Source organism: Argiope bruennichi, chromosome 11 (genome assembly GCF_947563725.1).
Source record: "Argiope bruennichi chromosome 11, qqArgBrue1.1, whole genome shotgun sequence".
Classification (NCBI taxonomy): domain Eukaryota; kingdom Metazoa; phylum Arthropoda; class Arachnida; order Araneae; family Araneidae; genus Argiope; species Argiope bruennichi.
Genome location: NC_079161.1, coordinates 7,564,894 through 7,581,577, shown reverse-complemented (window position 1 = coordinate 7,581,577; position 16,684 = coordinate 7,564,894). Strand labels below are relative to the sequence as shown.

Sequence of the window (16,684 nt, the reverse complement as noted above, 5' to 3'; positions counted from 1 at the left end):
CTATAGTAGGTGAGCCCCTGAGGGGATTTGCTGTCCATGAGAAGCAGGAAGCAAACAGAGCGGCGACAGCTTCTCATGGAGAGTTCCCTCGCCTACCCTCGAGGGAAAGAAGAAAAAAAAGGAGACAGCAGAAGGCGCAGTGGAGAGTAAACATAAAGGGAGTAAAGATCCCTGGGAACCTCGGGATTGGGACACCCGTACTCACCTATAGTAGGCGAGCCCCTGAGGGGGTTGTAAAATTAGAAGTACCAGGTAAAGGAGTTTTAACAGGGCAAACATTAGTAGAAACCTTCATGGTTGAAGCTGCATTTTTAATTACCACAGAATTGGGTATTAAACGAGAGGAGATGGTGTAAAATTTAGTAATTTTTTCTACATTAGAAGTAATGTTTTCTTTAACTGGAGAATCTTTTTTAAGTTTTTTCCGATTTGTAACAGTTTGAAAACCTCTTAAATCAGGTAAAGTGGGAACATCTTCGCAGATTACTGCAGGAGATTCAGTGGAAGAATTCTTAACATTAGTTGATGGAGATGGTTTCGAAGCAGAAGTGCATAGAAGTGTATTTGTGCTAGAAGTTATATCAGCTGGATCCCACTGAGTGGATATGGTTGCGGATAATTTTTGGACGACAGAAGCGTAACTATTTCCAACTTTAGGGAGTTTAGACTTAATAAGTTTACGGGCTTCCTGATAAGATATTTGATTTTTTATCTTTGTTGAAATTATTTCCTTTTCTTGCTTCCAAGAAAAGCAGTTTCGGGAAAAAGAAGCATGATCTTCCTTGCAGTTAACACATTTCTCTGCTTTAGTACAGTTAGTGCTGTCATGGCCTACTTCTGCGCAACGGGCGCATGTCAGTGTCCCGCGGCAAGAAGATTTTGAATGTCCAAAACGTTGGCAATTGAAGCATCTCAAAGGGTTTGGTATATAACTTCTTACAGAAAGACGCATATATCCAGCTTTAATATAATCTGGTAAATTAGAAGAATTGAACGTTAACACAAGATACTTTGTGTTTAAGAGTTTGCCATCCCTCCTTACAGTAATACGTCTTACATTGGTTACTCCCTGATCTTTTAGTTTTTCAATAATCTCTTCAATCGAAACATTACACAATTCACCGCAAGATATAACTCCTTTGCATGAGTTTAATGATGGGTGAGGATTAACTTCTACGGAAATAGTTGACAATGACTTAATGTTTAAAATTTGTTTGGCTTGTTTGGCATATCCAACTTCAACCAAAAGATCGCCAGATCTGAGTTTCTTAATAGATTTCACTTCACCTAGGTTTCCAGTAATACCCTTTTCAACAAGAAAAGGAGACACACCATGGAATGTTTCTTTAGAATCTGAAATTCGATGAACAATAAAGAATCGTGGAAAATTGTTGTGAAAATTTGATGCGTTGTTTGAACGTTTAGATTTACCCATATGACATTGTTAAATTTTCAGGCCCGACGGCACCGCCCACCACGGAGCCCAACAAGGGAAGGCAGCCACCGGCTCTGGCCATTCCCAGCCTCGGCGCTTACCCTAGCGCTAGCCGGAACCTATACGCTCGGAGTTACCCCCGGGGACAGTGACCACCCTTAACGCCAAGCCCAAGGAGTAACCCCTTCGCTTGATCCCTAGCAGACTCACCAAATGGTTAGCATACCAGCCGATTGATGCACAGGGGACCACAGTGCACCACCCGTCTTTCTAATGGGTCGCCACGCACGGCCAACACGTGGGGCTTTGGCTGTCCATGAGAAGCAAGAAGCAAACAGAGTGGCGACAGCTTCTCATGGAGAGCTCCCTCGCTTGCCGTCGAGGGAAAGAAAAACACAGCAAAAAGCAGAAGGCGTAGGGTAGAATAAGCATAAAGGGAGTATAGATCCCTGGGTACCTCGGGATTGGGACACCCGTACTCACCTATAGTAGGTGAGCCCCTGAGGGGGAAACAAAGTTTTGGAGCTCGACCGATTTTGAGATGAAATAACAGCTATGATGTCATAGTTCTACGTCAACCTTTTAAAAACGCATCTGCTTTCAAAGAAGCATACCTAATAATTAAGCAATACTGATGAAAGCAGGCGAACCTTTTAAAAACGCATCTGTTTTCAAAGAAGCATACATAATAATAGGTTAGGTTATTTCTGATTTTGTGGCACAAGAGCCATATCAGGCTATGCTGCGCCAAACATATGGTTGAAGATAAAAAATATTCAGTGAAGTTCTAAAAAGTTAAAGTAAAATTTGCAAAAACCATGAAATGTGGAGATAAAATTGAACAAGTTAAATAAAATGGAAAACACCAATTTCTTTCAAGAAAGTAAAAATATTTGGGTGGGGATGTTCTCCCACCAAGTCACGAATGTTTGAAGATGATTTACCGAATAAACGTAATCGATGAGAATTAAAAATTGGACATTCTGATAAAATATGAATAACAGTTAAATTAACATCACACGCATTACAGACTGGACATCGCTCACCAAATAGAAGATGTTTATGTGTGAGGCGAGTATGGCCAATGCGAAGCCGAGTCAATTTGACGTCCAACTCGCGTACTGGAACTACCGGCCACAAAGTGATAGGCTGAATAGAATGCAGCTTATTAGAAATCTGCAAATCCCATGATTCTTTCCATAAATAAAAAATACGTTGAGAAATATATTTTTTTAAATCTGTGTACGGAATAGCTCGTTGTAGAGAAGTGGATGCTGTCTTTGCTGCAGCATCAGCAGATTCATTGCCAACAATGCCAACATGGCCAGGTAACCAACAAAATAAAATTTGGTAGTTCTGAGCTTGCAAATCTCTCCAAAGATGTAGGATATCTACAGCTAGTGGATGTGTTTTAGTATGAGGATGGCTGAGGGCTTCCAGAGCACTCATACTATCAGAATAAATGCAGAATTTGTGGTAAGTGAGGTTAGAAATTTTTTCAAGAGCAATCATAATTGCCATTAGTTCAGCAGTTAAAACTGAACACAAAGTACTCAACTGAAAGCTGCCTGTGTCCTCAGCAATGACGACAGCACAACCTACTTGATGAGCTGTCTTTGAGCCATCCGTAAAAACAGGAATGTGTGTAGAATATTCATTGCGGTGATATAGAAAAAGTTGTTGAAAGACAACAGATGAAGTGGTAGACTTGTCATAAGCGAGAAAAGGGTTAAGATATGATATTTCTGGGATATCCCAGGGTGGCAAAGCATAAGCGTTAGTATTATGAACCTGCAGATTTAAAATATTTACATCAGCAAAAGCTCTTTTTACCCTTTCACGAAAAGGTAGGATATTAGAAGGACGTGCATTATATAATCGCCCCAGGCCAATGGGTAAATTAATTCTACGAATAGGGTGATTGATAGAGGATTCAATACGGAAAAAATATAGTTCAGATAATTTTTTCCGTCTCAGATAAAGTGGAAGTTGATGACAAATCACATATAAACTATGAACTGGTGATGTACGAAAGGCTCCAGAACATATACGTAAAGCACTGTTGTGTACTGTGTCTAAATTTCGGAGAACACCAGAACGAGCTGTACCATATATTTCGCATCCATAATCAATTCTCGACAGAATAACAGACTGATAGATACGAAGTAAAGATGTTCGATCTGCCCCCCATCTTGTAGTCGAGAGAACTTTTAGGATGTTGAGGGATTTTTCACACCTCTTTCGCAGATGAAGAACATGCGAAAGGAAAGGGAGTTTCCGGTCAAATATGACCCCTAAGAAACGTACTTCCTCAACGACTGGAATATCAACACCTCGAATTTGTATTACAGGATCAGGATGGAGACTCCGTTTCCGACAAAAGTGTACACAGCGGCTCTTTTCAGGGGAAAGCGTGTGTCCATTCTCATCACACCATGAAATGAGTTTGTTAACAGCCCTCTGAAGTTGTCGCTCTATTAAAACCATATTAGACCCCTGGCAGGAGACTTGTAGATCATCCACATATAGTGTTCCACAAACGGATGATGGTAAAACATGAATAATTTGGCTTATATGGAGAATAAAAAGGGTGACACTCAAAACACTTCCTTGAGGAACACCCTCACTTTGAATAAAATGATGAGAAAATGTATTACCAATACGGACTCGAAATGTCCGAAATTTTAAAAAATTTTGAATAAAAACTGGCAAGTTACCTTTAAAACCAAAATCACCTAAAGTACGGAGGATGCCATACCGCCACGTACGATCGTACGCCTTTTCTATATCGAAGAATATAGAAACTAGATGGTTTCTCCGGACGAATGCATTTCGAATTTGAGATTCAAGCATAACCAAGTTGTCATTGGTAGAACGTCCTCGACGGAAACCACTTTGGAAAGGTGAAATATACCCATTTTTCTCCAGTTCATAGAGTAAACGGGCATTTACCATGCGTTCGAGCGTTTTACAGAGACAACTAGTTAAAGCAATTGGCCTATAGTTTGAGGGATTGGTAGGAACCTTCCCAGGTTTAAGGATAGGTATCACAATGGCTTCATACCATTGTTCAGGAAAAATTTGCTCACTCCAGATTCTGTTGAACAAGTTCAGGAGATGCAAAAGAGAGGTTTCGTCTAAATGGCGAAGCATACTGTAGGTAATCCCGTCGACACCTGGGCTAGTATCTCGAGTACGAGAAAGAGCGTTCCTTAATTCCACTATCTTAAAGTTATTGTTATAAGAGATGACCATGCGGGTTCTAAACTTCAAAGGCACTTGTTCAACTTGTCTCTTAATCGCACGAAAAGTCGGATTATTAGGAACAGAGCTTGAAACATCAGCGAAGGTTTCTCCAATAACATTTGCAATATCAAGTGGCGAGGAATATGAAGCCGTTTCTGTATTTAAGATGGGGAAAGCGAATTCTTTATAAATTCCGTTTGCCGCTTTAACTTTCTTCCACAACTGTGCACTAGATGTATTGGAAGTGATGGTAGATATAAAACTTTGCCAAGATTCTTTTTGACTGCGGCGCCGAATTCGACGAGCATTTGCTCTTGCTCTTTTAAATGCAACAAGATTTTCCGTGGTAGGATACCTGCGGAAAATACCCCAATATTTTCTTTGTTCCTTATAAGCATTACGACATTCATCATTCCACCATGGTTTGCGAAATTTGCGTGGAAGAGGGGTACGCTTTGGAATTGAAGCATCAGCGGCCTTAATAATGCAATCAGTGACATTTTGGACAGCCTCACTAATATCGGCAGATGAAATCATTTCTTCTGTAATCAATGCTAACTTAGTAAATGTAGCCCAATCTGCTTTTTGGAAAATGTATGTTGGTGGGCTTTGCATCAAATTACTATTATCATCATGAGAGATGACAAGAGGAAAATGATCACTATTATGTAAATCGCTTTCAACTGCCAAATTCAATAATGGGAAAAATGTCGGAGAGCAAATAGCGAGGTCAAGGGAATGGAAAGTACGAGTGGGTTCATGAAAGTATGTCTTTTCGTTGTTATTGAGCAGACAGAGACAGTTATCAGAAATGAATTGTTCTATCTGTCGCCCACGGGAGTTAGTGCTATCCGAACCCCACAAAGTACTATGCCCGTTAAAATCACCAAGCAAAATGAAGGGAGTTGGAAGCTGATCAACCAAAGTATTCAAATCGTCCTGCGAAATAACCCCATTTGGAGGCAAGTAAAGGCAACAGACCGTGACCAAGGATTTGACATGAATCTGCACAGCCACAGCTTGCAAGTTAGTGCGTAGATTAAGGATAGTACTGGGATAAAAGTTGGAGGTTAAAATGCACACTCCACCAGAGAATGATGCACCAGTTTCGTTATCCTTCCTTGCACAATTATAACCTCTTAATTTGAAGTGAATATCTGGTTTCAAAAATGTCTCTTGAAGAGCTACGCAAACAGGATTTGATTTATTAATGAGAGCTTTGATGTCAGTTAGCTTTGTCCGAATGCCGCGACAATTCCACGAGAGAAAGGTACCCATTAAGAGAGTTTTTTAGCGTGGGAATTATAAAGGGCGTTAGTTTGAGTTGGCGTTATTTCGCAACTCATTTCAAGGTCATCCTCCTCTTCGTCGGATGGATGGAGAGCAATTGAATCAGGACTTTTGGACAATCCTCCAAAAATAGTAGGTAAATCCTTTTGGACTGTCCCCGTAGTTGCAAGTCCCAGAGCAACCGAATTTCGAATATTGGATTTTTTCAATTTTGATTTAAATTTTTCCGAAATCATTTCTTGTGAAAGGCCGTGTTTCGAAAGCTTTAATTTAAGAGCACGTGGAGGCTTTGGTTTTGGTTTACGTTTCGGTGGATCGTGAGATTCAGGAGCACTGTTTGTGGAAGGTTCTGTATCAGATTCGGATGTTTTTGCGGGAGGAACTTTTTCAGCAACAATCTGCACACAATTTTTACATGAACAGTTTTTACAATATGATTTTTTAACAGCTGATGCATAGCTGACCCCAGGGGAAGGTGTCTGTGCCTCGATTCTTCTTTTCGCTTCTGGATAAGAAATTTGTTCTTTTGTTTTCAAAGTTATAATTTCTTTTTCCAACCTCCAACGTGGACATGATCTGGAAAAGGAAGTATGTTCGCCATCACAGTTGACGCACTTTTCAGATGAGGTGCACTGCTGGCTATCATGTCCTTTCTCTGCACAACGGGCGCAAGTAAGTGTCCCGCGGCAGGCGATCTTAGAGTGCCCAAAACGTTGGCATTGAAAGCATCTCAGAGGGTTAGGTATAAAAGGACGCACTTTCAATCTCAGATATCCTATTTTAACTACTTCTGGCAAAGTAGGCATTTGGAAGGTAAGAACGAGGTGCTTTGTAGGGAGGAGTTGTCCATCCCGCCGAATTGAGATACGGCGTACATGTATCACTCCTTCAGGTTTTAGGTCATTTGTAATTTCTTCAATTGATGTATGAAATAACTCCCCACATGTAATAACACCTTTAGAAGAATTAAGAGATGTATGCGCGCTTACAGAAATGGGAATTGTAGCCAATGCTTTCAGTTTGAGAATTTGATTAGATTGTTTTCGAGAATTAACTTCCACCAGCAAATCTCCCGAACGAAGTTTGCGAATGGCAGAAACTTCCCCAAGTGTTCCAGAAACGGTTGGTTGGTTGGTTGAGTTGCGTTTTATGGCGCAAGAGCCATATTTGACTAAACTGCGCCAAACACTAGATATGTACATTCTTCATATTTTGTGATAATAACCAGTTCAGTAAAAGGAAATTTTAAAGTTTAAAGAAAAGAACTTAAATGAGATTATAAAAATTTACATCTCTAAGGAACTTAAAAAGGTTTGGATGGGGATTTTCTCCAATCAGTTGGCTTAAGGTAACGTTATTTGTTCCAAATCGGTTGAGTCTATATGTATTAAAATTTTGACACTCTATTAAAATATGCCGCACTGAAAGAATGCATTGACAATGAGAGCAAATAGGTGCAGGCTCTGAACAAAGCAAATGCTTGTGCGTAATTTTTATATGACCGATTCTAAGGCGAGTCAATATTACATCTTGTTTCCTGCTTAAATTAGATATGTTAATGCGACCGATAAAAGGCCAAAACGCGTGTAATTTATTTGTGAGCTGCTCGTCCCAATTTCTTTGCCATTTTTTATTGATCAAATTCCTAACAGCTTGTAAAGAATCTTTCAGTGGGACAAAGTTTTCCACCGTGAGTGTAGCCGTTTTAGATGCCTGGTCAGCTACCTCATTACCCACAATACCCACATGGCCAGGAATCCAACAAAAAGCAATATACAGACCTTTATTGGTTAAATATTTGTACATTTCTGCACATTTAAGAACCAGAGGATGACTAAGAGGATTGACATTCTTCAGAGCATCGATTGCACTTTTTGAATCTGTATATAAAATAAATTTCCCTCCGAAATAATTCAGTTTAAGTAAAGCTAAATATATACCATATATCTCTGAGGTAAATACTGAGCAAAACTGGTGTAATCTTTCCGATATAGTAACATCTCCCATCACAACTGCTGCTCCAACATGATCTTCATTTTTAGAGCCATCAGTAAACACAGGCTCATAGTTTGAAAAGCGATCTCTGTGATCGTAAAATAAATTTTTGTACATGATTTCAGGTGTTGTTGATTTCAGCAAGTGTTCAAATTCGTTAATAAAATTTATATTTAATTCCTCCCAAGGTGGAAGTTCATCACTTTTCTCCAAGATTGGAAAATCGGTAACGTTAAAATTCCTCAAAATGTCCCCAACTCTGAAGCCGAATGAAGGAATGAACGAACGCTTTAGCGCAAATAATGACCCATATATAGGATTAAGGACTTTATAATGCATCGGGTGAGATGAATCGCTTTTAATTTTAAAAAAAGCATTGAGAGTAAGCCTCTCCCGTCTCAACTCTAATGAAGGTTCGTTGCTCATTACATAAATACTTTGAATCGGGGATGTTCTAAATGCTCCCAGACACAGCCGGAGGCCCTGATGATGTACAGTATCAAGAGCGTTCAGGGTAGATTTTGCAGCCGAGCCATAAATAACGCATCCATAATCGAGTTTTGAACGTATAAGAGCTTTATAAACTCTCATCATAGCAGTGCTTTCGGCTCCATATGATGTTCCCGAAAGTATTTTAATAAGATTTAGAGATTGAATGCACTTTCTTTTTAAGTAATTTATATGAGATTTGAAAGTCAGCTTAGAGTCAAGTATCAGTCCTAAATATTTTGCTTCCTTTACGATAGGAATTGTGCAATCATTCAGTAAAATTTTTGGATCCAAATGGAGTCCACGTCTTCTGCAAAAATGTACGCCATTTGTCTTTTGAGTTGAAATCTGGAATCCATTTTCTCTGCTCCATTGACTGATATTATTCACCGCCTCTTGCAATTTCTTTTCAATATAGACCATATCTGTGCCGGAGCAGTGAATTGCAAGATCATCTACAAAAAGAGAGCCTTTCACGCACGTTGGTAATTGCTTCATGACTCCATTTATTTTAACAATGAATAGGATAACACTAAGAACGCTACCCTGAGGAACACCCTCCTCTTGATAAAAGTTGCGAGATAAAATATTTCCTATTCGGACTTGAAACGTTCTTGTCTTTAAAAAGTTCTTAATAAAAATTGGGAGATTGCCTCTAAAACCAATTTCATAGAGGTCTTTTAAAATTCCGTATCGCCATGTTTTATCATATGCCTTCTCCATGTCAAACAGAATTGAAACAAGGTGTTTTTTACTAACGAAGGCCTCTCGTATAGAAGTTTCTAGTTGCAAAATACTATCCACTGTTCCTCTACCGACTCGGAAACCAGATTGAAAAGGCGACAACCATTTCTTTTTTTCCAGAACATGTATAAGTCTAGAGTTTACCATCCTTTCCAATACCTTGCAGAGACAGCTAGTGAGAGCTATAGGTCGATAACTGCTAGGAGTTTTAGCGTCTTTCCCAGGTTTTAAAACAGGGATTACCATGGCTCTTCTCCAAGAATTGGGGAACTTATGTTCTTTCCATATTCTATTAAATAAAATTAAAAGGTTATGCATGGAGGTCTCAGTTAGATGAGTGAGCATGAGGAGATTGATCTTATCAGGACCAGCGGAAGTAGCATGCGATCTACTCAAAGCGCGTTTGAGTTCATTAAGATAAAAATCAGAATTATATTCTTCGTCTGTAACGGTATTAAAATTTATACCTTGTCTTTCTTCATTTGTCTTGAATAAAATAAAATCTGGCGAATATGAATTCGCACTAGAAACAGCAGCAAAAGTTTCTCCTAATGTGTTCGCAATCTCTTTAATATCTGTTACGACTTGTCCATTGTAATTCAAAAAGGATACTACTGGGCTATCATATCTACCAGATAGTTTTCTTATCTTGTCCCACAGCTTTTTTGATGATATTTGATTATTTATGGAGTTAATGAAATTTTGCCAAGATTTCCTTTTACTTACGCGTTTGACTCTTCTAAAATTTGCACCAGCCAATTTAAAAGCAATTAGGTTAGATGTGGTCGGATAGCGTCGAAAGTTTCCCCAAGCTTTCTTTAGTTCTTTCATAGTAATTCGGCATTCTTCATTCCACCAGGGTTTCCATATTTTTGGTGTTTTCCCTGATGTTTTAGGAATAGTTATATCTGCTGCTTGAATAATTAAATTTGTAACTTTGTCGACTGCGTCTTCTATGCTATAGTCTTGTACCATTTCCAATGTTATTGTAGCAAGTTGTGAAAATAGTGTCCAGTTTGCTTTCTGAAATATGAATTTCTTCGGTCTTTCAGGATACCTAATGTCATCATCTATGTAATTTAATATGATCGGGAAATGATCACTGTTATACAGGTCGTCTTCTGTATTGAAATTCCATTTGATGACTAAAGAAGGGGAGCAAAGAGCTAAATCAAGTGTGTGGAACGTCCGACTTGGTTGATGAAAATATGTTTGGTTATTATTATTTAATAAACAGATACAGTGGTCATCAATTAGAGTTTCTATTTGTTTCCCTCTTATATTAATATCTGGACTGCCCCATATTGGGTTATGGCCGTTGAGATCCCCAAGAAGAAAGAACGGTTCAGGTAATTGATCTATTAATTCATCTAATTCCTGTTGAGTGCAAATATAATTAGGTGGGAGGTAAATAAAACAAACAGTAACAAGGACATCAATCTGCAGCTGAATTGCCAATGCTTGTATCTCGCCATTTAATGGTATCTGTATAAAGGGAAAATCTTTTGAGATTAGAATTGCTACACCAGCTGAAGCTCTTGCGCCTTGAGTGTAATCTTTCCTTATTATGTTGTAATATTTAATTTTAATAACATCGTCAGGAGAAAGACAAGTTTCCTGTAATCCGAGGCAAATGGGCTGGTATTTATTTAAAAGCGATTTAATATCATCAAAGTGGGACTTTAAACCACGGCAATTCCACGAAATAAGTTTAAGTGCCATAAAAGCTTATTTTTCCTTTGATGTATTTAAAGTCTCTTCGACCCCTCAGTGAACATCACGTCATCATCAGATGGGTGAATTTTAAAATCATCAGTATCGTCATCTTCGTCAATTCTTGATTGTTTTAAAAAATCTTGTTTAGTAAGTGTACGTTTTTTAATGGAATCTCTTATTTTTCCGTCCAAGTTATTTTTCATTGTCTGTATTCGAGACTTCCTCATAGCTTTTGTTTCTTTGAAAAGTTTTAACGTTCTTTTGGGTGTTTCTACTTTTTTATTGTTGGTTGTAGGTATACGAGATGTTTTGTTATGAGTAATGTTACCACTGTTTAATTGAATAGTGGGTGGTATTTTTAAGGCATTGTCATTTAGATTTAATAAGTTAGTTTCCTTTTGGTTTTTTTGGTCATTTACTTTAGATATATTTGGAGGTCTAGTTTTGTTTTGTATTATTTCTTTTCCAGGATCATTGGATCTATTGTGATTAGCTGAATATTGTCTAGATGAAGGCATTGGGTTATTATCAGATGATATTTCTGTTTGTGGTGCTGTTTTATTTGAACAATACGGGCAGGTTTTGACCGCAGAAGAATATGACACTCCAATAGTCGGTGTCCTGGAAATTACAATTTTTCGTGCTTCGGCGAAAGAAATATCTTTATTGACTTTTATTGTTTGAATTTCCTTTTCTTCGATCCATCTAGGGCATTTCCGAGTATAAGATGGATGGTCACCTTTGCAATTAATACATTTCGGGATAGAGGAGCAGGATTTACTGTTGTGCCCAATTTCCGAGCACCGGCCACACGTTTCTTTGCCGCGGCAGGCTGCCATAGAATGCCCGAATCTTTGGCACTTAAAGCATCTTAATGGATTGGGTATATATTTCTTAACGGGGCAGTTTATGTAGGCTATACGAACAGATTTTGGAGGTGTAGGGATATTGAAAGTCAGTATTAGATGTTTAGTTGGAATTATCTGGTTATCACGTTTAATAGATATTCTCTTTACTGATGTTACGTTTTGATCCTGCAAGCATTCGAGAATTTCTTCTTCAGAGTCTGATTGAAATTCAGATTCGGATATTACACCTCGAGAGTTATTTAAAGATTTATGAGGAGTGACAGTGACTGCATGTTCTCCGATCGATTTCAATGATTTTAATAATTGTGTTTGCTCCAAGGATTTAAGTTCAATGAGGATGTCACCAATTTTTGTTTTTTTTAATAGATTCAACTTCACCAATCATTCCCAAAATGGACTTATGGATCAAAATAGGAGAAACAGTTTTAAAATTACCTTCAATTTTTTTAATAACGAAAAATTTATCAAAATGCAAATGGTGCTCCAAAGGAGTGTTTGACGGACGCATGTCTCCGCCGGGACCGAAGTTTTGGGAACCCATAATTTTTATGCGATGTTCATTCCAGTACGCCCCCACCCACCATGGAGCCCAATAAAGGAAGGCAGTTGCCGGCTCTGGGCTTCTCCAGCCTCGGTACTTACCTTAGGGGTGGTACCGGAATATAGATCTACAAAGACTGCAGACCTAACCCTAGAGCAGTACTTCCTTGTTCCCATAGAAATATACCACCAGCCGATTGACAAGAGCGGGCTCACTCCTGCCGCCCGACTTACGGAGCAGCATGGGCCAAAGAGAACGCAAAGGGACCCCAGGATCCCACTTTGCCCCTAACGGGTCGCCATGCACGGCCAACACATGGGTTTAATGTAAAACTCAAATATCAAACAAAAACCAACATAAATAGGAATGAAATATCAATTCAAATGATACAAAAATGGAAATTAGAAAAATAAAAATAAGAGAAGGATCGCTAGGGAAACCCGGGGGCGCGACACCCGTATTTACCAAAGACGGTAAACCCCCTGAGAAAAGGAAAGATCCCTGGGTACCTCGGGCTTGGGACACCCGTACTCACCTAAAGAAGGTGAGCCCCTGAGGGGGTTCCAGAAACGGCTTTTTCTACAAGGAACGGAGAGACCGTGTGAAATGTCTCCTTATTCTCAGAAAGTCTTTTTTGATGACAAAAAAATGGTCGTAATATTTTCCAGTATTTTTCCGTGTCGTTTGTTGATTTAAGTTTTTAGGCCCCATACGATATGATAAATGATTCGGGTCCGACGGCACCGCCCACCACGGAGCCCAACAAGGGAAGGCAATTACCGGCTCTGGTTATTATCAGCCTCGGCATCCACCCTAGTGCTAATCGGTACCTATACGCTGGGAGCTACCCCCGGGGACAGTGACCACCCTTAACGCCAAGCCCAAGGAGTAGCCCCTTCGCTTGATCCCTAGCAGACTCACCAAATGGTTAGCATACCAGCCGATTGATGCACAGGGGACCACAGTGCACCACCCGTCTTTCTAATGGGATTGGGTACCTCGGGATTGGGACACCCGTACTCACCTATAGTAGGTGAGCCCCTGAGGGGGAAACAAAGTTTTGGAGCTCGACCGATTTTGAGATGAAATAACAGCTATGATGTCATAGTTCTACGTCAACCTTTTAAAAACGCATCTGCTTTCAAAGAAGCATACCTAATAATTAAGCAATACTGATGAAAGCAGGCGAACCTTTTAAAAACGCATCTGTTTTCAAAGAAGCATACATAATAATAATGCAATATTGGTAAAAACAGGTAAAAAAATGTATGCGATTTAAAGATGGTGAAAATTGCCATTTATGTCAAACCATTATGTCATTTATGCTTTAATCATTGACTATGCGATTTCGAGTTTCAGTATTTATTGCCTACGCGATTTCGAGCTTTAAAAACCCCTAACCAAAACAACATTATGTTTTCACACGATAATATAAAAATACAAACTAGAAGCTTGAACAAAACAAACTATTAAAACAAATTTCTAAAGCAAAAGTTTGTTTTCGCAGAATAAGATAAGGAATTGCTAAAATGATATTTGACTATCACAATTTTATCTAAATTTCATAAACAAATTTAAAAAAATGTTACGGTTTAAAAAATACAAATAGTAATCTTACCGAATAAGAAAACGATTTTTAAATAATAAACATCAACAATAGACATTTATTTTCAAATAACATTTGAAAGCAAGGGACCCTCAATGATAAAAACAATTTTTATCCGAAAGGAAAAAACAAAAAAGCGTCTTATTTCAAAATAATAACATTGAATACAAATTTCATCACAAATAAATAAGAAAAAAAAAGTGAATATGTTGATAAAACATCCAGACTTTTGACATGACAGATTGGAGGCAATCTTTCAAGACGAGATGAAAGCAAAACAACGCCAAGCGATAACCTCCGAAATCTGGCAGCCGGTTGAAAACCATCTGCTGAGCATGTTCAACCTGTCACAGTTCGGGAGGGGAGATTGAAGGAAATGAATGCCCTGCAGTAAAAAGGAGAGGCTCTTCAAGCAAATGTTCCTGTCTTTCCCTTTGATCCGTGGGGTGGAGGTGAGGGAGAGAGGCAAGGTGGTTGCGGGACGCTCTCTCCCTATCTTGGCAGTCCATTACTGAAATTAACTAGCGTTCCACAGAATGGAGGCAGTAGATAAAACCAAAAGAGCGAACCCATCTGCAGAAAAAGGCACACACCCACTTGCTATTAGTAATTGATATTTTCTGTTGGAGCCGGATTTTGCAATGGGTTACCCTTTTATTTTCTGAAAGATGAAACAACTATTAATTATAAAATGGTGAATAATAACAATAATAAAAAGACAGCGAAAATGAGGGTGCTTGGTATAGGTTGATTTTGTACTTTTGCTTAAAGAACAAAAGAGAGTCTATACAAGCTTAATTATTATTTCGAACAGTGATTCGCGATTCTTCTTATTAATGTCATGTTAGGGTGAATTTTTTTCTTATTTTCGTTGATGTCAAAACAAATGAACCCAGCTTTTTGTAGACCTGTGAAGGCGTACATCTTCGCTGAAACAGAAGTCTGAAATATTCTGCTTGGAGCATTCTAATGGGTTGTTTGTTGCGCAAATTAATATTGAGATTGCGATATTTGGGGTAGCGAATTTTCCAATCAAACGTTTTTTTCTTTCAGATTTTTTAAATTTTTATTTGCAGGGTGGTCTTCGATAAATAAAGGTTTTTAAAATGGAATGTTAATAAAAAAAGAAAAATTATTACTTGCAAATTAATGTACAAAGTCTGTCAAGTCCTACACAGCTGGTTGGCCGGTCGATTTTAAGGCGCAAGAGCTTGGTTAGGCTATGCTGCGCCAAACGTATGGTGAAAATGGCTGACGATGATAAAAACTACATGATAAAATTTCTAATATAATCTAAAGTTTGAAAGCTAAATATTGCACAAAGAATAAAACAGTGGTAAATTCTTTGATAAAACTTTAGTATCATCATATTTGGCTGGACAGCCCAAAATTCGCCTTCCTGTGAATTCTGTTCCACCGCATTCTACTTTTGACACTTGTGCGCCAGTTTCTTTCCTGGTATGGTATGGTATAATAGGGTCTTTTGGCACAAGGTCCAATTTAGGACAAGCTGCGCCATTCACAAGGATTTTCAAACAGTTCCGTTATAAAATGTGTAGATAAAAAAGAAAGATGCATTGTAAAACGTCAAAAGTTGAGAAGATATATGATATATATAATGATTTGACACAAGAATAAAAATAAATCTCAATTTTAAATACTATGAAAAAAACCAATGGCTTTTAAAAAGTCAAAAAGTTTTGAGTGAGGTTTCTCACCCACCAAGTCCTGTAAATTTAAAATGGGCGAATGAAAGTAAGTTAAACGATCAGAAGTAAAATTAGGGCATTGAATAAGAATGTGTGCAATAGAATTGACTACTCCACAGTTCGTACAATGAGGGGTTCGTTCACCAAACAGTAAATGTCTATGCGTATATCTTGTGTGCCCAATGCGTAGACGAATTAATTTTACACCTGCGCATCGATTTTGTAAAACTGACCACATATTTATTTTTGGTTGAATAGCATGTAGTTTGTTATCAACCTGCGTGTCCCAAACTTTCTGCTACTCCTCATAGATATATCGTTTGATATATCCCGAAATATCACAGAGGGGAACACGGAAATCAAGAGGAATTGAAGCCAATTTTGCTGTTGTTGTTTTGGATTTTTTTTGGCGCAAGGGCCATATCTTGTCATGCTGCGCCAAGCATATGGTTTAAAATCATACTACATAAAAAATAGTTTCATCAATTAAAATATAAAACAGTTTAGTCTCGTTAAAAGAAATCGAAGATTGAATAGGTTAAAATGAACATATAACATTCAGAAATTTAGAATGAGCAATGATGGTTTAAATGTGGAAATAAAAAATGAAAGTCACAAAGTTATTTTTAGTTGTCAAATAACTCGAAAAGCCAAAAAATGAATTAAATGTACGTGAAAAGGCGAATAGCCTTTAAGAATTTGAAAATATTTTGGTGGTACGTCTCCCCCACCAAGTCTGTTAAAGTTAAAGATGAAGATTTAAAAAAACGAATTCTATGTGAGCTAAATGAGCAACATTCTATTAAAATGTGTTTAATACTAAAAACGACCCGACATGTGGGACATATCGGTGCACTGTCTCCAAAAACAAGATACTTATGCGTAAAACGCGAGTGCCCTATACGGAGACGAGTCAACTTAACATCCAGCTCTCGTACATTAATCGTAGGCCATAAACCAATGGATGGTTTGACTGAATGCAACTTATTCTCAGTCAGCAGATCCCATTTTCCTTGCCATATTGATAGCAGGCGGGAAAAAAGG

General features: G+C 38.3%; 1 protein-coding gene across 1 annotated transcript; it reads right to left on the bottom strand.

Annotated features, from left to right (window-relative positions):
• Positions 1–10,947: 10,947 nt before the first annotated feature.
• LOC129957304 (uncharacterized) lies at positions 10,948–11,754 on the bottom strand. The gene has a single exon (XM_056069571.1). It carries the CDS (start codon positions 11,752–11,754, stop codon positions 10,948–10,950), a length of 807 nt encoding a protein of 268 aa, XP_055925546.1.
• Between the last annotated feature and the right edge of the window lie 4,930 nt (positions 11,755–16,684).

Coding starts and splice junctions, on each gene's coding strand:
- LOC129957304 (XM_056069571.1), bottom strand. CDS start 11,754: ATGGCAGCCTGCCGCGGCAAAGAAACGTGTGGCCGGTGCTCGGAAATT.